The 22,750-nt window shown below is 45.1% G+C and overlaps 1 protein-coding gene across 2 annotated transcripts in view; it reads left to right on the forward strand.

The window, feature by feature from the left end:
• The first annotated feature begins 1,590 nt into the window (after positions 1-1,590).
• Positions 1,591-22,750, forward strand: part of IL20RA (interleukin 20 receptor subunit alpha) — a 32,489-nt gene continuing 11,329 nt past the window's right edge. Inside the window, exons 1-2 of one of the 2 annotated variants that reach the window (XM_050949650.1) lie at positions 1,591-1,791; positions 21,159-21,288. In XM_050949650.1, the coding sequence (XP_050805607.1) occupies positions 1,707-1,791; positions 21,159-21,288 (215 nt within the window). In that variant the 5' untranslated portion in view covers positions 1,591-1,706. The remainder of the gene's footprint in view (positions 1,792-21,158; positions 21,289-22,750) is intronic. The other variant, XM_050949652.1, reaches the window with a different exon arrangement.

Consider the following 22,750-nt stretch of genomic DNA (forward strand, 5'->3'; position numbering starts at 1 on the left):
CCCGGGTCGGGGAGAGCCACGCAGGCAGCTGTGGGGAATCCACACAGAGTCACAGATTCTCCACCTGCCCTTGGCCGGCAGGGAGCCTGGGGGCAGGGACATGGCCAGGGGCTGCCTTCAGCCACCACCCTGCCATGCACTGCAGGCAGGTGGAGGGACTCAGGCTCCCCACAGCTGCCAGTGTGGCTCTCCTCGACCTGACTCCGGCTATCTGTGGATATAAAACAGATACCTGCGGATTTGCAGAGCTCTATAGAGTGGATGACACACTGGCAGTGGGGAACTGGGTATGGCTGGGCCAGGAGACTGGGACTGGAAGTGGGGGGAGACTGGGATGGGGAGTCTAGCATTTGCCAAGAAAGGAGACTGGGACTGTGATGAAAAACCTAAGGAGTGGAGACTAGGACCGGCTAAGTGAGGAAAATGTGCCTGGAATGAGTAGCAAGGGATGGGGAAGAGACAGGACTGAGACAGGGACAGGTTAGAGGGAATGGGCAAAAGAGTCTGTGCCCACTAGAGCACACTCCCCTCCAGAACCTGGAATAGAACCAACATTCCTGGCTCTACAAAACCCACTGGCAACACGTCCCATCCCCCTCTAATGTTGGTATCAATAGAGGATGACAACACACTGCCTTCAGTTACTCCATTAGCTCAAGCGGCAATAGTCTGTACAGTGGATCTAATGCAACCAACCCTTCCAATGACCCATGTGGAGGGTCAATATGGTGCTATATGATGGAATTTTTGTTTTTTCAGATCGCTTTAAAAAAAAACTAGGAAATTACACACACACAAAAACTATGTTAAGAGACCATTATTAAGGTTGCATAGTTGGTGGAACTAGGGGTGCTACCACACTCCCGGTTTTGAAGCGGATTCCATGATCTACAGGGTTTACAGTTTGGTTCAACGTCTCTGTTCCAGCACCCCATAAGCTTGTAAAGTCAAACACTCAAAAGTTAGGAAAGGCCAGAATTAAGGTTGCCTGTGGTCAAAAAAAAAATAGACAATGGCTGTATAAATATAGGCTATTGTAATGGATAAATGTAGGCTATCATAATGGATATGCATAAGGGACTGACCTGAGGTTGCACAGGGTTAGTGCTTGATTTTACAACCTTACCAAGATTCTTTTAAAATAGCTGTTGTGTGTGTCATGAAAGTTTACCTTGTTTCCTCTTATTAAACAGCACCACTGATTATTGTGAGACCCCCTATTAAACCCCCCCCCAGGCTCTGATGCGTTTTATGCAACAGCCCCATGGGCTCCTGAATTGCGCTTTATGAAACAACCCCAGCATTGCACTTTACCAAGCAGCCCCACCTCACCAGCTTCATTCAAAGGTCCAAATTCCACAGTCTCTACGGGCTGCACGCGGTTGGCCCCCCCACCCCGCTGCTGGCTGCCGGCCCGCGCTAGTCTCTCCCGCGCCCTGCTGGGGGCTGTCCGGCCCTTCCTTGCCTGCGGGGGGCAGCGAGCCGGAGGGTGCCGCACAGCGCCTCGCCTGGCCCGCGGAGCACAGAGCGGCGGCTCCGCCCCTGCCGCCGAGTGTTTGCTGCTCTCCACCTGCACCCAGTAACCGCAGCAGCAGCAGGAGGGACCCACTTGCTGTCTGGGGAACTGCAGCCTGAGCTCGCTACTCAGGCGGACAGAGGCTCCCCGCGGAGCCGGGAGATGTGAGACCTTCCCGCTCGCCTGCCCCATGTGCGCCCCCAGCTCCTGGAGGCGGGCGGGAGCACCCTGGCTTCTCATGCTGCAGCTGCTCCTGCCTTCTCCGGGGGCGCCAGGTAGGCTGGAGCCGCTCTTTCCCTCCGCTTTCTGCCCCGCTCCCTAAGCACGTGCAGCCCGGGGCCTGGGTGTGCGCCGCTTTCTGGGGGGTCTTGAACGTGCTCCCTCTAGGTTTAAGCTTTTGGAGGGTTTTGTCCCCGTGGGATTCAATTGCAGCTAAGCACGTTTTCGTGGAGTGGCTCTGCAGAGCCATCTAATTAGTGGCCCCGCGAGACAGCCCATATTATTATATTAATTATTATTAGTGAACTTACTTGCTACGTGTTCACAGAAGGAGACCCTGTGGTCCCAATCCTGCAGCTAGAACTGCACAGGTCTGTCCAGAGGACTGTCCATCTGGAGTCAGCAGCAGCATCTGGACCTGTGTGTGCAAGTTGCAGCTTGCTTTCTGTAATGGACATCAGTGGGTCACTGAATCCAAAGACCCTGAACTTGAGGCTTGGAGATTCAACCCTGGGACTTTGAGAGTGTTTGGAATGATGGTTTTGATGCTGCCCATTATACCTATGAAATTCCTCTTTGAAGTTCATATCCAGGCGTTTATTTCAAACTCTTGTTTGACAATAATGAAAGTGGGGGAAGGAGAGGGGAATGACTGTGTAACAAAAGTGCAGATAGGTCACTCACCTAAGCCTCTATTATCTAAAAATAATCATTGACGTAAAGCTTTTTTTTTAGTTTTACAAAAAATTGAGTGCCACTAAACCAACAGATAAAGGGACACTAACAATTTAAATATTATATGTAAACAAATTTCCATGCTAGTGTTACTAATAACGCTGCAGACTAAATGTGAAGATCTTTGAAATATAACACCCTGAGCACTTCTCTGGGCTCTTTGTTTACCTTTAGCATACCTTTCTTATGAGACAATAAAATAATTTTCTCTTTTGTTAGTTTCACTTTCGGGTTCTCTAGCCTGCAGGATTTCAAATGCTACAGGGGATAGTAGTATTTTAAAAAAACTGTTTTCATTGGATTTTTTTTTAAATGTATTGGTTTCAGGTTTGATTAAAAGCGTATGTTTACCAAACGTAAATTTTGAGGCAAAGGTAAGTTCATGGAGCCCCTTTGAAATATTATTTAGATAGGGTGGTGCTGAAAATGTTCCAAGCACAGAAGAAGACAGTCCCAAAGAGCATTTACGCTGAATGCCCAAGAGAGAGATGAAGGGAAGGGAGACACCATATAGACAGACTGGTCAGGTCAGTGATCATTACACACCATATTAGTTCCCTGTTTTGCTTTAAATATAAACTATCCTCAACCCTTTCTTTCCCAAACCATTGTTGGTTCCTGACTCGGCTCTCCTCTACAAATCATTATTGTGTTGTTACAGAAAACAAACAGTAAAACCCTGGCTAACCTATGCCAGTACTCTCCTGGATCCTCCCTCAACACAGCAACCCCAACCTCTCACCCTGAACCGTTCCCATATCTCCCAGCTGAAAATCACCCTTCTTTTGCCCAAGTCAAAAGGAACCACAGTGAAGGAAGCAGTGAAAAACACTTTGATAGAAAATACCTACATACAGAATTGTTTCTAAGAGTACTTGTGACTTTAGTTTTTCTGTTTGCAGGTGATGTCACCTAAGGTTTGTCTTGGAGGTGATTCCCAGCATGGATTGGCAAATTTGAGCTAGCATGCTAAAAATAGCAGTGTGGAAGTCGCAGCTCTGATGGCAGCTTGAGCTGGCCACCAGAGCCCAGACCCAGCATGAATCAGGCAAGCTTGGACTCTGGCAACTAGTCCGAGCCACCACCAGTGTAGCAATATTCTCACTGCTATTTTTAGTACCCTAGTTCAATCAGAACTAATGCGAGTCTGTCTACTCGCAATGGGAATCACACCTCTCAGCTGCTTTGTAGACATACTCTTAATGCCAAGTCCTGTAGTGCATGCTCAGTCCTTATTCAGACTGAGGTCAGTGCCTGTGTAAGGATAGCAGGATTGGGCCCTTACACTGCACAGTGCTGAGGATCTATGAGAGCCTGATCCTCATCTCGCATTGGTGTACATCAAGAGTAATTCCTGTGAAGTCAGTGAGCTAAATGCTGTGAAGGGGAAATTGGGCCTATGCTACTTAGCATCTTACAGGAATCTTTTTGCACCTCTAAGATAAGATAGCTCAAAGCATTCTAGATATTAGGCCTGGAAGTGATCCCTTGGGAACTTAGTTCATTTTGCTCCATTTCACTATTGCCAGTCTCCACAACACTAAGGCCCAGATGCTCCGAGGCATTTAGGCACCTAATTCCCATTGATTTCCTTGGAAGTTAAGCACGTTTGAGGATCTGGGTCTAAACCCATAAGGGCTTGATTCTTCTCCCATTTCAATCCATGACCAAACTCCTGTTGGTTCCAAGAGAAACAGAATTGCCCATAAGTGTGTTTATCCTGGATGCTTTTGAATACCTGTAGTGATGGTGTCTGATGCCTCTTTTCACAAGCCTTCGCGAGGCAGTCTAGTCCAGTTACCTGCATCTATGGTTTTGAAATTCTTTTTAAATAAGTGTTCACAGTGTGCATTCTATTTGACATAGCCCATTTCCTTTTGGGCAATTAATTGTCCGTACTTCATCAACTTTAATCCATTAACCCTGACATTTCAGTAAGTGGAATGCAGGTTCCTCACCAATTTAAATTCATCCATAGATCTACTTGTCTTCTAGGGACAAGCAGAGAGAGCCCTTCTTTGATTTGGCTCTTCTTAACTGTGGCCTTAATTACCATGCATTGTTTTGATGGGGTTATGACAGCAGGGATAACTTCCAGTTATTCATGAGATTAGGGCAGTGATGCTGTCAGTATGAATCAGAAATCCCCGGTATTCAGGAGAGTAGGGAATATTGCTGCTGGTCAAAAGCTAGTGCAAAAATCCTGGAATAATTCTTTTATAAAATTGGCATAGAATTGCTTTTTTGATTGATAGAAAATTGGTTTTGCTTTTTATTGTTTTGAGGAAGATTTAAAAAAAAAAAAGGTGAAAAGAGTTTTTGTTGGTTGCGAGGAATGGCTCCCTGGTGTTCTCCTCCATCAGAACAGGAGATGAGGACAGCCACTGGCTGAGAGCATGTTGCCCCAAAGTCTCATCCTCATATGCTTTAGGCATGCCCTCAAATGTCCCATGTGCAGTCAACCACATGAAGGAATAACAGAGAAGCTGTGCATTTAGCTGTGGGGGTAGAGCCATAGCCTCAGTCCTCCCCTACACTCTGGCAGCACAAGACAACTGGAAAGCTATTTTAATTGGCTTCTCTCGGCACTATGTTTCTGTAAAGGAATCTCTATGTGGTGCAGAGCTAGCTGAGCTACTCTGTCCTCTCAGTAGAGGGATTGTGACTAGAGCACCTTTCTTGCTGCAGAGAGCCTCTGCTACCAGACCTGGATAGATGGACATAATATAGTCCTAAAGCTACTTGAGTTGTCCTGAGGGCCTGGCCTGGAACTGGAACAGGCCAGGATTGTTGTTAGAGGCTTAGAATCATAGAATATTAAGTCTGGAAGAGACCTCAGGAGGTCATCTAGTCCAACCCCCTGCTCAAAGCAGGACCAATCCCCAGACACATCTTTGCCCCAGGTCCCTAAATGGCCCCCTCAGGGATTGAGCTCACAACCCAGGGTTTAGCAGGCTACTCCTCAAACCACTGAGCTATCTGCCCCACGGAGTTGAAAGAAAACTTTGCAACCGAGTTACACAAACTCAGTTCTGGCATGGTCCAAGAGCTGTCCCATAATCTGTCTACTTTGGATTTTCTGTTGTTTGGCAACCTGGACAACAATGGGGCAGCAGCATTCAACCTTAATCTCGATTTTTAACTTTCAAATTCACTGATCACCTAATGTTTTGGGATTGTTGGATTTTGTTTTGTCGTTGTTTGTTGGTTTGGTCTGGCTTTTAGTGCATAGTTCATACAGTACTTGGATTGTGCTGTGGTATTTTAGACATCTCTGAAATGTTAGACATCCCAGTTCTGAAATCCCATTATCTGATATTCTGGGCATGATCTGACAATTATCTGGATGTGTGTTAAAGAGAGAAATCCCATATGCAATACATCTTAATGAAGGCATTTTGGTGGAAGGTTGGGAGAGATATTTGTAAATCAATCTTTAATCTCCTGTTAAAAATCTGTCCTCTGGAAAGAAAGGAGAATTTAGGACCTTTTCTCCCACTCACTGATTTCACTGTTGAATCAGCAAAAAAGTCAGGAGAATTTAGTAAGTTCTTGACCATGTGTGATCACTCAGCTCTTTTTATGAACAGGTCTGTAAATGCTCCCTACCAATATCTTCCCCACCCTCCCCCACTCCAGAAAAAACTCCAACCCATAATCTCTTCGTTATAGGAAACACAAATTAGAAGAGTTGTATCTTCAAAGTGCAAGTGCTCTGATATATTTATTAGTGCTTAAATAGCACTGTAATTGTGGTTTGGGAATACCAGATGATACCTTCAAAAGTGGCTTCTCAAAATTCCTTCTGATGTTTTGTTTGTAATTAAGGCTCCCAGAGGTCTACGGGCTGCAAAATCTGATTTTATTTTCTTTGTGGTTAATCTGCTGCTTTGTTGCTATCAGGACAGGTTTTCCATGCTTTGGAAAGTAACCAGAGTCCATTAGTGCCAAGAAGCAACCCTAGCCATCTCATTAAGTAAACTTGAGGATATGTATTCCTTTTACACTCACTGGAGCATTGAAATACACAAAATAGCACTTTGTAATAAGGAGCTGTTGTCTGAGAAATAGAGAAGAGCAAGAGGATGAAGGAGCAGAATATTTATTAGCTAACCTAATACACTGTCAAACAGAGAATCTCCAATATAAGGCATGCAACATTTATCTAAAAAACAAGCCATTGTGTAGACTTTTGGATATACACTGTGTGTCTTTGCAATCCATTGGTAAAAATGGAGTGAACTTCAAAATAGGTGTAAGTCACCTGGGGGCATGGATCAGTGGGTCTTAATGGGTCGAGAGAAAACATTGGCTACTGTAAATTGTGAAAGAATGACTTGTTTGATTTAGGTATATTATTCAAGGTGGAAATATTATGTTGATGACTTAATGTTATAAGTGAGATTTTTAGTGGGGAAAACTCAGTACATTCTAGATTACATTTTTACAGATTACGGTATCAGAAATGTGACCCCTTTCTGGACATGTAATATTTTGTATTACTCTTAAGTGTACATAGAGCATATATGCAGCAGGGTTGAATTATGGCTTCCATGGAAACATCCATACCCCCTATATATTAGGGAAAGGAACTCTGAACCAGCTCTAGATCAGCCAGTACCCAGTGGAACCTTGGGGCGGGTCTGGCATGACTGTTTGGTCTGTAATTACATGGTATTCTCAGGCTTTGTGCAGTGGGTTGTGGAGGATGATGAGTTTCATTCAGAAAGAAGAAGAAAAGAAGAGCTGGGTTCAAGGAGTAAAGAGGTGTAGGCATAAGGGGAACTAAGAAAGAAATGATCTCTGAATACAATCAAGCTGTTCTTTGTTACCTTCTAATCTATATATTTCTCATATGAAACTGTTTCAGGTCATGGTGTGACTCATTCTTGTGACTCTGATTTCCAGAACTAGACACACAAACTACTCTGTTAATTTGAAATAGAAGTAGCTGAGCATAGAAGGCATAGAAACAAAAAATAGCAGTTGGACGTGGAATAAATAAGAGAGCTGGATTTGTATTGCAGCTTCACATGTCAACATTCAGTTTCAGTTACTCACTTTATTCTCCCTGGAGTATTGCTCTCTAGTGTGATTACTTTTCTTAATTCCAGGCCAAGCATGATCATGTGGTATTCCTCGAGTATTTTTTTTTTCTTTAGTGGTTTCAGTTGTGTTTGTTTTTATGATTGTGACTTGTGTGGAACTTCATTTTTATTGTTCCTCTGCAAGAGACTTGAAAACTTACAAACTATGTCATTGCTGTTGGAGATATTGTTACTTCTGGGGAACGCCTCCCAATAATATATGACCAATGATTCAGAGAGAGAAAAACACCTGTTTTAAGTAAAGATGGAAGTCCAAAACAAAGCTCCAGATCCAGACCAAATTGAAGAAGCTCAGATTTGTATCTGGATTTTACACTTCGGTGTATACATGTCTAGGTTTAAATAAGCCTGTGTTTAAAGATTCTTGTTTAGAGATGTATAGGTCAGATTCTGTGTTGAGCTAGAGGCTCCAGCAATGTAAAGGGGCTTTATCCAATCTGCCTGGCCTGAACAAAGGACTTCCCAACTGCTAGAATGGCTCTACCCCAACCCTCCTCCCAGCCCTTAGAGTTGGGGCCATGGCCAGAGCACACTGGACTCCTGTTACTCTCTGCTACCTGCAGAACCTGAGGCTACTCTGACTGGGGCCACAGGCAAGCCCTTGGATGAGCTTTGACTATAAGAAGCACAGAGATGACATAAAGCCCTATTTGCCCCCTCTGGCTGCCACCTCAGTTCCCAGGCTGAGCATAGGAATGGCATAAGAGAGATCAGACTGGTAGAGTGTTACTTTACTGGGTATATAGAACCTTGAATCCGCTTATGGAGATCTCTGCATTTGAGCTTGAGTACCCCGTAAAAATAGACACCAAGGAATGGATATCTGAGCATTTAGATGAAAGGAGATAATTTTTTCTATTAGATTCTTAGGGGATTCCAAGAACTGTCAGACACTGTGAAAGTAGTAAGTGTTCTTGCCTGTGGTTTGCATAAGACTGTACTGTTCTTAACTTGTCTTTCGCTGTCTTTTCTGAAAGTACAGCAGTATCCTGTTTTTGTAGTGTATAACTTTTGAACTGATAATGTACAGGATGTAGATCAGAAACATTTAAAAGCAGCTAAGCTCTAGGAAGGCAGAGGCACGTGTGGTTGCTCATGGAGGTTTGGACATAAACGGGTGGCAAGTTATATGGGCCCGTGGTGCCCATGTTCCAGTAATATTCAGGGCATGGGGGCCTGGCTCCACCAATGTTCGGGGCCGGGTCTCTCCCTCGGCCCCACCTGCCACCCCCACTCCCCGAGCGTCCCTGCCTGTGCCCTGGGCAGTGGGTGGCTGCCCCCTGCAGCTCTGTGCTACGCTACGCTCTGCTGGCTCCTGGCATCAACTGCCCCCACAGGGTCCTAGCGCCCCCCAACAACTAGTGCCAGAGCAGGCTGACCCTGACCCTGCCTTTCCACCTTGGATGGACAGACCCTTCCCGTTCTGGCGGGACCCTCCACCAGCACGGGGGGGGGGCCCCCATCCCGCAGTCACCGGTTCTGTCCCACGCTGGGCAAGGGGCAGCCTCATCCCCAGTGAGGCTACAGTGAGGGGCAGCATCCGGGGAGGAGGCACACATGAGATGGCAGCCCCCCTGGCACCCACCACAGGGGAGGCGAGGTGGCTTCCTGGACCTGAGAGGGGCCCTAGGAACACATGTAGTGACAGTGGTGTGAGGTGAGTGTGCTGCCGGGGGGAGAGAGAGGCCCCTCTCTCGGAACTTGCTGCTGCCAGTGGGGAAAGTCCTCCTCTCTGGCCCCAGCCCCAGGGCAGCCTGCCCGCACCCCAAGCTCCTCATCCCCAGCCCTGCCACACCCCAGAGCCCGCTCTCCCAGGCAGAGCCTGCACACCCCAACCCTCTGCCCTAGCCCTGAGTCCTTCCTGCACCCCAACCCCTCATCACCAGCCCCACCCCAGAGTCCACACATTTTTACATTATTTTAAAAAATATATATTGGCTTACAAGGCAGGTGTTAAGGGGGCGGGACTTGGACCTGTTCTGTGCGCCACCAAAAATTATGCAAACCTGCCACCCCTGGACATAAAAAGGTAGCAGACCAAAGTGGGGATGAAGCTGCTCAACTGTCTAAATTTAATTAAACCTTGGATAGCTTTGTAGATAAGACTTGGCAGTATTTCAGGTTTCACCATCCAAGAATCGTAGCCTTTTACTGATCATAGCAAGTACAGTAGTTATAGGGTTCTCTCTAGAAAGTAATTGAAATATGTGTACCCTGCCCTCAGACCACCCCTGGTCAGACCACCCCTGGTAAAACATTATCTCTTTGGTCCTACTGTATATATTGTATTAAAGGTATTTTTTGCTCATTACTCTAGTATCTATATGTAACAGAAGCAGATAGTTAGGCTAAATACCTTCCCATTTATGATTCCATGTCCAGCAACAGTCACTAAAAACTGTAGGCTAATTAAAAACAGCAGCAGATTATAAAAATAAAAATGATCGGTAGTTTTTCCAGAAGTAAAGCACTTTTAATATACAGGAAGACTGATAAAAACAATGCTTCAGCTGTAAATAGATGAATGGTTATATTGCTATATAAAGCAGCAGGGACAGAAGCACATAGTCTCAGATCACCCTGGACTCCTCCCTGCAGCAGAATGAAATGAATGTTTGGACACCTCAACAATTATTTTTTTCCTGTGTGTTGTTGGAGAGCAGTTGCTCAACCTGAGACTCCAGTACTCCTTTCCTTGAGGCTTATGTCGCAACCCAAGTTCTTCTCACGCAATTACCTTTCACCACACCTCGGAGCAAGGCTAGTTCAGACACGTTGAAAAACCTGAGGCATCAGAGGGGCCTTGGATTTGGTGGTGATGGGACCAGGTTTGCCAAATGTGATTGGGTCACATGCTCCTTTTGTCTGGAAGCTTGAATGTTGGACGCAAGGAGGAGAAAGGAGTTGTGTGCATATCAAACAGCGAAAAGCACCCGATGGTGTGAACTTAAGGATGATGCTTTCAAGTCTACTGGGATACTTCCAGCTGGCCCCTTATTTCATGTGAGAGATCACAACATAGCATGGTTGTTGAGCTCATCATCTGGGAATAAACAGTAGTGCTCTTCTGAGATAGGCAGGGAGATAGTCCCAACACTTTCCTAATTCTCTGGAAATGACACAGGGTAGGGGTTCCTCTTGCACTACCTGCTCTTTGGTTGCTGGATGGGGGGGCAATTGATGGATGTTCACCTCGTATATGATCCCTGCAGACACTGAACTGGGAGTGCTCTGCTCTGCTGGGCTGGATCAGAGGGATGGAGTTGCTGTCTCCCAGAATAGTATCCTGCCATTTGCAAGCCTAGCTATAGGCTGGAGATTGTTTTGCTGCCTTTCAAGCTGGCATATCAGACTGATCTGATAGTTTTGCTGCCTGCAATAGGTCAGGAGATGGAGAAGCCTTAGTTAGGCATATGGGCCATTTTTGTCTCACCTTTGGAATTCTAAACTAGAGAGGAGTACTGAACTAACACCTTGGAAGAACAATGAGCCCTGGAGAAAATGGGAGTGGGAGCAAGGTTTCACACACCATCCAGAAGCTTGATCCTAGTTCTAGGAAATGGTGGAGACTCAGGCGTAGGAATTTAACTCGATAAATTAACTCTAATTTCACAGGAGAAAAAACTCTAGTCCAGACAAAGCTTTGTTAATAGGTCAAATAATATCAGAAACACCCTTCAGGCAATAAATACAAAGTTATCAATTTTCACTGGACCATTGTTGCTTAATGGATAATAGCCTTCTGTCTTGTGAGCATCATAACCATTCTTTGCTGAGGACATGTGCAAAGAGAGGCTCATTCTAATGCCCCAGGTGTATAATTTAGGAGCTGGTCCAGCACATCCATGTTCAAAAATCAGATTATTGCTTTCAGACTCCTCTTCTAACTCTGTGCTCACTAAAAGTGCAAAACACAGGCTAATTCCTGAAGCACACCTTAGTTCAAGCCTTGAGAATTTTGAAAAATGTTATTCCGAGCTCAGATAGCCTCATACAAAACCTTTCCATTTACTGGCTAAATCTGTTTTGGTAGCAAATGGCGGTGTCCTGTCCTGGGACACTGGAAGCTCATGTTTGTGGATGTTGTTAGTAGTGATAAAGCGGCAATGCTAAGTGTAGTTGAGACAAGTGTGAAAAATATTCATAAACGGTTAGTTGGGGTTATTTTTTCACATTTTGTTATAAATTTAAAATAAACCTATTTCTGAAAAACTGCTGGTATATAAGATTTTTCTTTTTTAAAGGAATGGGCCATTTTTATTTATCTTTAGGCAAAAATGGTTTTGCTTTTACAACATACAAAAATTCAGTTTTAGCTGTTTCCATTGCAAAAATAGTCATTTTTGTCAACCTTCGATGTGAAACTGCTCAAATCTGAAAAGAAAGTTGTATTTAATACCATACAAACACACTTTACATTTCACAACAACTAGTCTGAGGCCAGTACTGACTTTCCATCACTTGAATTCAAAATAAAGCAATAGAGACTGACCATAACAACTTTCCCCTTAATTATCAAGTGTGCCTCAAGCAAATGACTTTGCAGGCAGCCTAGGGTTTGGTTGAACCAGCCCTGCCAGTGAGTTGGAGCAAACATGACAAGTGCAGTGACAAACACTCAGCTTGTTTCACCCTGTTAGCAAAGTTAGCCAAGAAGAATAGTCATGCCTGGGTTCCAAGATGTCTACCTCCACCACCGCCTCCTCAGGAGCCTCCCAGCAACCCTTCCAGGGGGCTGGGTGCATTGACTTCCTCTCTCCTCTGGCCTGTGGATGACCCCACACTGCCCTGGAGTCTCTCAGCAGCCCCTCTGAAACCTGTCACCAGAAAGATAATGGAGCAAATAATTAAGCAATCAGTTTGTAAACACCTAGAAGATAATAAGGTGATAAATAACAGCATGGATTTGTCAAGAACAAATTGTGTCAAACCAACCTAAGAGCTTTCTTTCACAGGGTAACAAGCCTTGTGGACAGAGGGGGAGCAATAGATGTGAAATATCTTGAGTTTACTAAGGCTTTAGATGCTATCTCGCATGACCTTCTCATAAACAAACTATGGAAATGTAACTTAGATGGACCTACTATAAGGCAGGTGCATAACTGTTTGGAACGTTCCCAGAAAGTAGTTATCAGTGGTTCACAGTCAAGCTGGAAGGGCATATAGAGAGGGGTCCTGCAGGGATCAGTTGTGGGTCCAGTTCTGTTCAATATCTTCATCATTAATTTAGATAACGGCATACAGAGTATACTCAAAGTTTGTAGATGATACCAAGCTGAAAGAGGTTGCAAGTGCTTTGGAGAAAAGGATTAAAATTCAGAATGATTGGACAAACTGGAGAAATGGTCTGAAGTAAATAGGAAGAAACTCAATAAGGACAAATGCAAAGAACTCCACTTAGAAAAGAACAATCAGTTGCACACATACAAAATGAGAAATGACTGCCTAGAAAGGAGCACTGCGGAGAGGGATCTGAGGGTCATAGCTTGTGGTCCACTAAATATGAGTCAACAGTGAAACACTTGCCAAAAAATCTCCCACCATCGTTCTGGGATGTATTAGTTAGCAGGAGTGTTGTAAGCAACACACAAGAAGTAATTCTTCCGCTCTACTCTGTGCTGATTAGGCCTCAACTGAAGTATTCTGTCTAGTGCTGTGCCACATTTCAGGTAGGATGGCTCACTCATCAGCAATAATAAATCTATAATAGGAACTTTATCAATCCTCTTGATGAGGCAAATGCCCAGATAAAATCCCATAGTCTCTTGTAACTGTCTTGGCTTTGCAGCACTAACAGGAACAAAAGGCACTAAACGCTTGCTATTTTTCACTAAAATAAAAAGGCATGACTCTAACTAGGCTCTAGACTCTAACTAGGATCTAATCCATGGGTCGGCAACCTTTCAGAAGTGATGTGCCGAGTCTTCATTTATTCACTCTAATTTAAGGTTTCACGTGCCGGTAATACATTTTAACATTTTTAGAAGGTCTCTCTCTATAAGTCTATAAACTATGTTGTATGTAAAGTAAACAAGTTTTTTAAAATGTTTAAGAAGATTCATTTAAAATTAAATTAAAATGCAGATCTTATCAGTTTAGTGCAGTGATTCTTAATCTGGGGTGCACGCACCCCCTGGGGCAGGGCCAGTGCAAGGATATTTTGCACACTAGGTGAAACTTCCACCTTGCCCCTCCCACCCCTGCACATCGGTTCATTGAGGGGCAAATCCCAATGAGCCTTTATAGACCCCAGGGGCCAGCCATGCTGAGGGGCTGCTCCCCAGACCAGGTTCCCCCCTCCCTGCTCCCTGAACTCTCCTGGAGGGTGCACAGCTCCCCCCCCCCCCCGTGAGTCCTCCCCACCACACTCTGGTGGCCCCCGCCCCAAGTCCAGTCACTGGCTTGGGCCGCTGCAGCAGCTCGGCAGGGAGGAGCCGCCTTCCGGTGGCACCGGAGAGCCAGAACATCCCACTTGCGGCAGCAGCGAGCCCCAGCCATGGAGGAGCTAGCACGGTGCAGGGGGTCAGCAGCCCTGCTAAGGCAGTGGTGCCGCTTGTGGGGAGCAGCTGTGCCCCCCTGCCCAGGCTGAGGCCTGGCTCCCCCCTGGGGGCTCCTTCAGGCTGCAGTGGATGTATACGGGCACCAGCCCCCATGCACCCCCAACTCCCTCTTTGCCGCAGTCAGGCTCTACGGCTCCCAGGAGTGTGAGCCACCTCCGCTGCCCCTCCTGCAGCAGACTCAGAGCCCTGCGCCCCAGCGGCTCACACTCCCGGGAGCTGCAGAACCCGAGCGCAGTGGCAGGGGCGCGCCTGCCACTGGTCTGGGGTCCCAGCCACTGGTCTGGGGTCCCAGCCACCGGCCCCGCTCAGCCTCCTGCCAGCCTGGGGATCCATTCACTCAGCCAGCAACAGGCTGAGGGGGCCGGCGGCCAGGACCCCAGCTGGCAGCCACGTGCAAGGCAAAGTCGGCTCGCGTGCCACCTTTGGCACATGTGCCGTAGATTGCCAACCCCTGATCTAATCTATTGAACAAGTAACATTTTACCTGATCGCTGTTCTAACCATAACTGCACTCTAAAAAGATATGATTCTAGCAAGGTGCAGAAATGGTGGTGACTTGTAATTAAAACTAACCAGCTTTCTAGTCCAAACAAAACCTCATGTAAAGAAAGGCAACTTCAAATTATATGCCTGCTCTGCAAACCCTTGCTCATGGGAGTAGTCTCATTGACTTCAATAGGTTTGTTTAAGGATTGCACACCTGAGAAAGGGCGGTTTCTGGTGTAGTTCCTCTATTTTAAATAATTCTGCCTAGCTTACTCTAAGGTCATTTTTGACTGATGTGGTTAAATTTATTATTCTGTATTTGTTCTTCCCTTCTAATTCAGTTATGCCTTAGAGTCATGAAATGTAAGGTATTATGACTTAATATTTATAGTATCGTTATCCAGAGCTCAGGATCAGGGACTGTTGTGCTGAGTGCTGTAAAGACATGGAGACGCAGTCTCCCCTGCACTGTAGTAGCAGCTCCAGATTTCTTCATTCATAAGAGAAATACAGAAAGTGGCTTTATTATGATGGAAAGTGATAAAGGTCATTGCAGACATTTCTTATGAACTAGAACGTTTTTCTGTGTGTATTGAATCTGGTCAAGTTGAGTATATGACCAGCTTCTGATCTTGGTTATGCAGGCAACCCCATTGAAATCTGTGGATTTACTCCTGATTCTCACTGGTGTAATGGAGCTCAATATGTGTCTTTAAAGACAGGAACTGAATTAAGCAGTTAGTGAATGAGTTATATACGCTAATTAATGTCAATAGAAATCTTGGAATATAATTGTAAATTAGATTACTATAGACTTTCCTATGGCACTGTTGTATTAATTTAGATGGCATATATGGACAGGGCCAAGAACAGGAATAGAAACCAGATCTCCTGAATCCCAATCCAGTGCATCACCTGAGTGTGTAAATTAAATTAATCTTTCCATCTTCCAAGTCAATGGTATAATTCTCATTGACTTCAAGGGGAGCAGGAGTGTGACTTTCTTTAAAGAAAAGCCCTTCTCTTGCAAGTTCAGTGGGTTTTGCTCACTGAGATCACCTGCAGTAGATGAGACAATGTCTGTCTTGAGTACTCCTCATTTCACAGAAACCACACCGGAGGGAGGAGGAAAGCAAAACGTGAAATGAAACCCCCACCTTGACACTTAGTATATTTTTAAAGATATTTTAGTGTAATAAACAAATACATGACTCAGATCTGCTGTATAAATATGCTGGGAAAATGTAAATATTTTCATGTAGTGATGAACCTCCAAAAGGTTCAGAAAGGCAAATGAAATTCCAGTGCTTGACTTCCATAGGTTTTGGTATCACCTGTGTCTGCAACAAGAACTGATTCCCTCTATCTGGTGCATTTCAATGAGACTTTATTGGCATGACAGGTATACAAGTGTTACCAAAATATGCTATTTAGAAGACTAGCTGACCCCTTGGGATATGTCAAACTTGTTTACAACCCACCTAGGATAGGTCTTAACACCATGTTTGGAGTTTGATCCCCGGTGTCTGTCTGTCAGTGGCATCCATTCATGATCCGGTGGCAGGCTGATTCACAGTCTGATGCCTTACGTCTACAGTCTTTCTTCTGGAGTCAGGCACAGTTTTTCTTCATAGCTTTTTAGTGAGAAATCTCTTCTGACTCCTGACTCCGGGTAATTTGAGAAAATCCCTTTCTTGCGCTTCCTCATATTTTGAGCATTGGAGTGAAAAGTGCCTCTGTCTCTCAATCTGTCCTTTGTTACATAGGTTGCACAATCACTCTTTTGTAAGATTGCTTCCCAATTTTCAGCTCTAATTTGTGGTCACTTGTTCTGTTTTTGCTGAGAGTTTGCCTTAGCTTTGTACATTTCACTGCAGTGAGGTAGCCTGCTTGTGTGATGGTCTTTAGCAGGCTAGTTTATTGCTGGTTTTGGTTTTTTTTCTTTGCAGTGGTATGTATATTGGCATTTTAGACAAGGCCGATGAGAGTGGGGTAAGCCAGTACAAATTACCGGGGCCCGGCAGTCCAGAGGGGGGCCCAGCTTCCCCAGCTCTGTTTAGCTGGTCCGCCCCAAAATTTTTTTCATCGGGGCCCAAACCCGCTCTCAGCAGCCCTAGTTTTAGATGCAGATCCCACATATTAATCATTCTTTCCAGTTTTTTGCAGCTTTATTGGTTCCCCTGGTCAGGAGGTTTCACCTTTTCATCTGGATATAATTTGTGATCCTCTGTAGGGATATAAAATGTTAAACGATTAACCACTGCGCATTGGGCTTACTGTTAACCAACCTTAAGCGTTAGCCCCTGAAGCGCAGGGCGTGCAGCTCCCCCAGCCCTAGCGCCTCCAGCCCCTTCTCCCCACCCCCAGCACTGGGCAACGGGCCCCAGCATCCAGAACCCCAAAGTGTTGGGCGGCCCCAGCCACCCCAAGTCCTGGCCACTCTAGCAGGCCCACCTGCACTGAAGAGGAGAAGCCTTCCTGGGCTGGGGCCCCGGGGGAAAGGGCAAGCAGGAGGGGGCTTTGGGGGAATGGCAGTGACCTAGGGCAAGTAGCATTTGATTGTTGGAATCTTGTATGCTGTGGAGCTTTGCCATCAGACATGCGGCCTAACAAGAATGCATCAGAGTGCTTGGAAGTGTGAAAGAAACAGTAGCACAGCACAACTAGGGGCAGGTCTACATTTAAAATGCTGCAGCGCCACTGTAACATTTCAGGGAGAGTATATCCTGTTGGCAAAGTTAATCTATCTCCATGGGAGGCAGTAGCTATGTAGTGGTGAGAAGCCCTCCCGTAGACATAAGGCTGTCTATACCAGAGGCTAGGTCAGTAGAACTGTGTTGCTCAAGGGTTATGGATTTTTCACACCCTTGAGCAATGTAGTTGTACCCATGTACATTTATAGTGTAGACCTGGCCTATGATGGTATCATGCCTGATGGGCTCCACTATGATCTTCAAAGGTAGAGAAAAGCTGGGGACTTTTGAGCACCAGACAATGAGGAGACGGTGGAGGGTGGAAATGGGCATTTTCAATAAGAGGGTCAGGGCCAATTGTGACTGAGAGGTAGAGTTTCAATGAGAGTAAGGCACCTAAGTATCTTCGAAAATCTACCTGTGATGATTATTTTGTCCAAACCAGGTCATCCCTGATTGTTCTTATTATGCTGGAATGTGTTAATGGCAACCATCCAGCAGGTTTTTGATGTATAAGAGCAGACAGGAACAAGTAGGCATCATAAGCACCTTTCTTTCAGGCTAAATGGAAGGAGCAATTAATTGCCTCTTTATGTTGTGAGAATGCTGGAAACATTAGAAGCCACCACACAAGGCCTGAGTAAAAGGTAACCCTAGAAGATTAAGAGGGGTTTCTATGGAAGTGGTTGCCTAAAAATCCTATAGCTCATGTATCTGTGAGATGCGTGTGAGAAACAAAAAGCAAGAAGCAGCCAGCAGAAAGGAAGTTAAGCATTCAGGAGTGTAACACAGGATTGCCAGCTTTCTAATTGATGAAAACCACGCCCTGCCTCGCGTCTTCCCCTCGAAGCCCTGCTCCTGGCCTGCCTCTTCCCCTGAGACTCCACCCCTGCTCTGCCTCTTCCCTCAAGGCCTCACCCCTGTTCACTCCTCCCTCCCTTCCCTCTGTCACTTGCTGCTCTTCCCCATTCCCCTTCCTCATAGCTGGATCCTCTCCATCTCCCTGTCCCCACCCTGCTGGGCTCCCTCTGCTCCAGAGCTGCAGCCTGATGCAAAGCCCGCCTGCCTGCCCATGAGATGCAGGTAGAAGGCAGCTCCAGCTGAGCATGGGCTGGTGCAGGTTGATGACTCGGTGCCTCCCATCCTCAGTAACCAGACATTAGGCGTCCAGTCAGTACATCTAACCACATGCCTCCAGGTTCCCTGTTCGACTGGACTTTCTGGTGAAAAACTAGGCACCTGGCAACCCTAATGTGGCCCTGAGAGGGAGCAGAGAGGCTTCTTGGGCACAGAAATTACTAGGGAGGCAGACTTGGAAAGAGAGAGCTAGGAAACTGCCTGCTGTTGGTTTGTTTCTACTGCATTAAGGGTACCTGGCTTTTGTGTGTATTCTTTGTAAATATACAGGATTGCACCAAAGAAATACATAACTCATATCATTCATTTCTCCACCTAACTGCAACAATCTTGTAAGGCTCCAAATATTGGCTTACCGCTCAGGCCAAAGGGGGCAACATTGATCAAGAAATTTGTGGAGGATATTTATAAGGTGAAGTTAAGCATACAGGCACATACCAGTGTTTTGACTGTATATTACCTTTCAAAAATGATTATATATATTTTGAAGACTGGAAAATTCAGAGTTAAGATTATATTTCCACCCTAAATCAGAAAGTCTCTTTCAAATAAAAGCAGTAACCTTAACTCTCCCCAGTAGAATTGCAACAATATTATATTCTCAGATTTATTTTTAGAAAGTATTTCCTACTTTTGTTTTTACAGTTTGGCCTTAGGAAATCCTAAGGTGAGAGAAATCAATTAAGGGAGCAGTGGTGACATTGATTTGATTTACAGACCAGTGCCACAAGTGTAATTAAGTGTTACACATCTGGAGAATAAATATTTAAATGATACTGAAATAAACTTCAAATAATTCTTTAAGGCCATTTAAGGCAGTAACAAAGTCAGGTTATTACTAACCCTTCTGTTAGGTTCCTGTTGTTCATTACAACAGGATTAACCCTTCTGTTAGGTTCCTGTTGTTCATTACATTATAATGTTTTACTTCCTCATTCCTCTGGTTCTTTGTTCAGCTAAAGAAGAACTACAACTGCATCCCTAAAGGATGGGTTTAGGGGGCCTTGAAAAGTCCAGAGTGGCCACAGATTCCCTTTTTTAATTTCCTTTTGTGCTCTCGTAGCATCATACTTATGATAAGAAATAATGCAAAGAAGACAGTTGGGCTGTTGTCCAACGTCAGAAAATTCAGGCCTGATCCTAAGTGTTGCTGAGTGCCTTCAGCTTCCAGTGATGTCAAACAATGCTCCTGGCAGGAGGCATATGGGACTGAGTTGTAAGTAAAGGGTGCACGGTTTGGCCCTGGTTATGGTACCCTCATTAAGGCCCCAATTCAGCAAGGAATGTAAGCATGTGAGATTTTCCATTGACATGGAAATATGCTATAAGTTAGGCACTTACTTCAGTATTTTGCTGAACTGAGGCCCATATTAGACCAAAACTAAATTCCTTGTTTAATCCTTTATTTCAAGAACTGTCTCAATGAGTAGTAATTTAGCTGAGTAACACTCCCGTAGCTGACATAGGGTCGGATTCTGATGCCATTTATGTCTGGGTGAATACAGTGACGTCAATGAAGATATACAGATTTACACCTGTGTAAGTAAGATCAGAATCTCAGGCAGTGTCTACACTACGCAGCTTTTAGTGACACGGCTGTGCAGCTGCTGTTTGTCAGCAGGAGAGAGCTCTCCTACCGACAAAAATATTCCACCCTGATGAGTGAGCGGCAGCAACTTTGTCAGCTGGGCAGCCCCAGGATGAAGATCACTCCTGCCGACAAAGGACTGTTCACACCAGTGTTTTTCGTTGGCAGAACTTTTGTTGGTCGGGCGGGGGCGGGGGAGGTAAAACACCTGAAGTTTTGCGGATGAAGTTCCAGTGTAGACAAAGTGTCAGCAAGTAATGTTAAAGGTAATAATGTAACAAAATGATTACTTACAGCAACTGTACACGAGAAGCCTACTATTCTGGATCATGCTTGTCTCAGTAGTAGTAGTAATAATAATAATAATAAGAGATCATAGTCTACAGCAATATTATAATAAGGGTATGCAGCAGCGTCACTCTGTTATTACATAGGAACTCTCCACACAGGCTTCATATAGATAGTTTTGTTTCACAAAAGCAAACAATTAGAGAGGGAAGGTGGGTGAGATAATATCTTTTAATGGACCAGCCTCTGTTGATGAGAGAGACGAGCTTTTGAGTTACACAGAGCTCTTAAAACCACACACGTACAATATTATTTTGCGAAATAGCTGACTGCAAATAAAAAAAACTCTCTAACCTGTATTTTTCAGTGAGCCAGAATGAGTTGTAACCCATATTTTTAAAAAGGCTCCAGGGGGTTAAAATGGCTCCAGAGGATTACAGAACAGTAAGCCTTCCTGACAAATAGGTTGAAATAATTGCTTCAGGGTTTAAGCCATCTCCTAACTATTAGAGATTAGAGTGAGACCTAATAGGAGGGACAGTCCCACATGTGCATACTCTGTGGTACTTACACTTTCCTTTGAATGTCTGGTGCTGTCCACTATCAGAGACAGGATACTGGACTAGGTGGACCTCTTGTGTGATCCAGTAGGGCAATTCCTATGAGACAACTCAGAAAATAATCCAGGTTTCATGGCCAATACAGCTCTGCTTTTTGGCAGGAAAAAAAAATGTTGCTCATTCTAGGGTTTCTAAATAAATTTGCTTTGAAGCAAATGTCTTTTGTGATTCTTAGTGTGTATTGTACCTTTTTAATATTCTTTTCCAGCAGAACTATACTGTTCTTTGCCCAGTCCTAGAAATGTCCATTTTGAATCTAAAAACCTGAAGAATATCCTGCATTGGTCACCACCAGAAGAACTGGGAGAGGGAGTACTCTATAAGGTGAAGTATTTGATGTAAGTTTGCCCACTGTCTCTTTTCCCATTCTAGTAGCTTATGTAAAGGCACCTTTATGCAAAGGCAAGGATGGAAAACTAATTTTGAGAATGAATCAGGGCTTGGAGATGTAAATAAAAATAAATCGTTGAAACTATTTATTTTGTTATTACTTAGTATAGGCTCAGTTGAAGGAAGTGTGAGGACAGAATATGTGAAGGGTATAAAATAAGAGCTTATGGGGGCATTGCAGAGATATGAGACAAAGAGATGAAGGGACATTATGCCACAGAGAGGCTGGATCCAAATCATAGAGGAACTGTGTAAATTGTTAACACTTGTGCATGGGATATGGTAGTTGATGGAAGGTAGAATGTGCCCGTTCTTTGGAATTTTCTAAGGGTCCAAATTTGATCTCATATACACTTGGAAATTAGGAGGTAACTCTATTGAAATTAATGGAATTATGCTGGGGTAAAATCAATATATGTGAGAGCAGAATCAGGCCTTTATCTGTGAAGGATAATATCTGACTCAAAATGACTAAGAATGTGGCTTAGGGCCACAGTCTGGTTACGCTTACCCACATTAAGAAGCACCATTACCACTTGTGTAGTAAGATACTATTCAATGTGAATGATGGTGGAAGAATTTGACCCTTGAATAGTATTGATGATGGACAATTCTTCTGTCTTACCCCCCTGCTACTAGGTGACTTTACCCCTTCCTTACTGTAATAACTTTGTCATAACATGAAGCCAAATTCAGACCACCTGCAAGTTGCTGTACTTAAGCCTTTTGCTAAAGGCCTCCAGGAGTTGTTCTAGCAACCAGGCATAGGAGGAGAATCCATGCCATGCCTCTTTTCCTTTGGCCTGGCTTTCTGTGCTAGCTGGAGGGATAGCATAGGCTTCTTGTCCTAGAGTCATTAAGGTGTTTAGGTGTTGTGATGCTCACCAGGCTACAGCCATTCTCTCTCTCCCTCCTCCCTCTCCCCCAGCCCAATGGCTCTTTAAATATGATTCCAAAGTGGAAGACCTTCAACAGGAGAGACTGACAGAGATCCCTATCAGAATATGCCAGAGCTTAGTGGTTAGAGAGATGGGAGACCCACGTTCAATCCTTTCTCCCCCTCTGCTTGAGGCGTGGAATTGAACCTGGGAAATAGGCGCAGAGTTTATAATCTGCTGGGGGGTTCTCCCCCTGGCTCTGCCTCCACTCCGCCCCTTCCTCCGATGCCCCGCTCCTTCCCTGCTTCTTCCCACCCCTGCTCCGCCCCCACCCCACCTCTTCCTACCTCTTCCCTGCCCAGTTCCGCCCCCTCCGCCGAGCATTATTCGCCCTCGCTCCTCCCCTCTCCCTTCCCAGCACCTCCTGACACCACAAAACAGCTGACACTGGGAGGGAGGAGTAGGCGCTGGGAGAGAGGGGGCAGCACAGATCAACGGGGTCTGCCGGTGAGCAGGAGGTGCTGGGGGGGAG

The sequence above is a fragment of the Gopherus flavomarginatus genome, chromosome 4, assembly GCF_025201925.1.
Source record: "Gopherus flavomarginatus isolate rGopFla2 chromosome 4, rGopFla2.mat.asm, whole genome shotgun sequence".
Classification (NCBI taxonomy): Eukaryota; Metazoa; Chordata; order Testudines; family Testudinidae; genus Gopherus; species Gopherus flavomarginatus.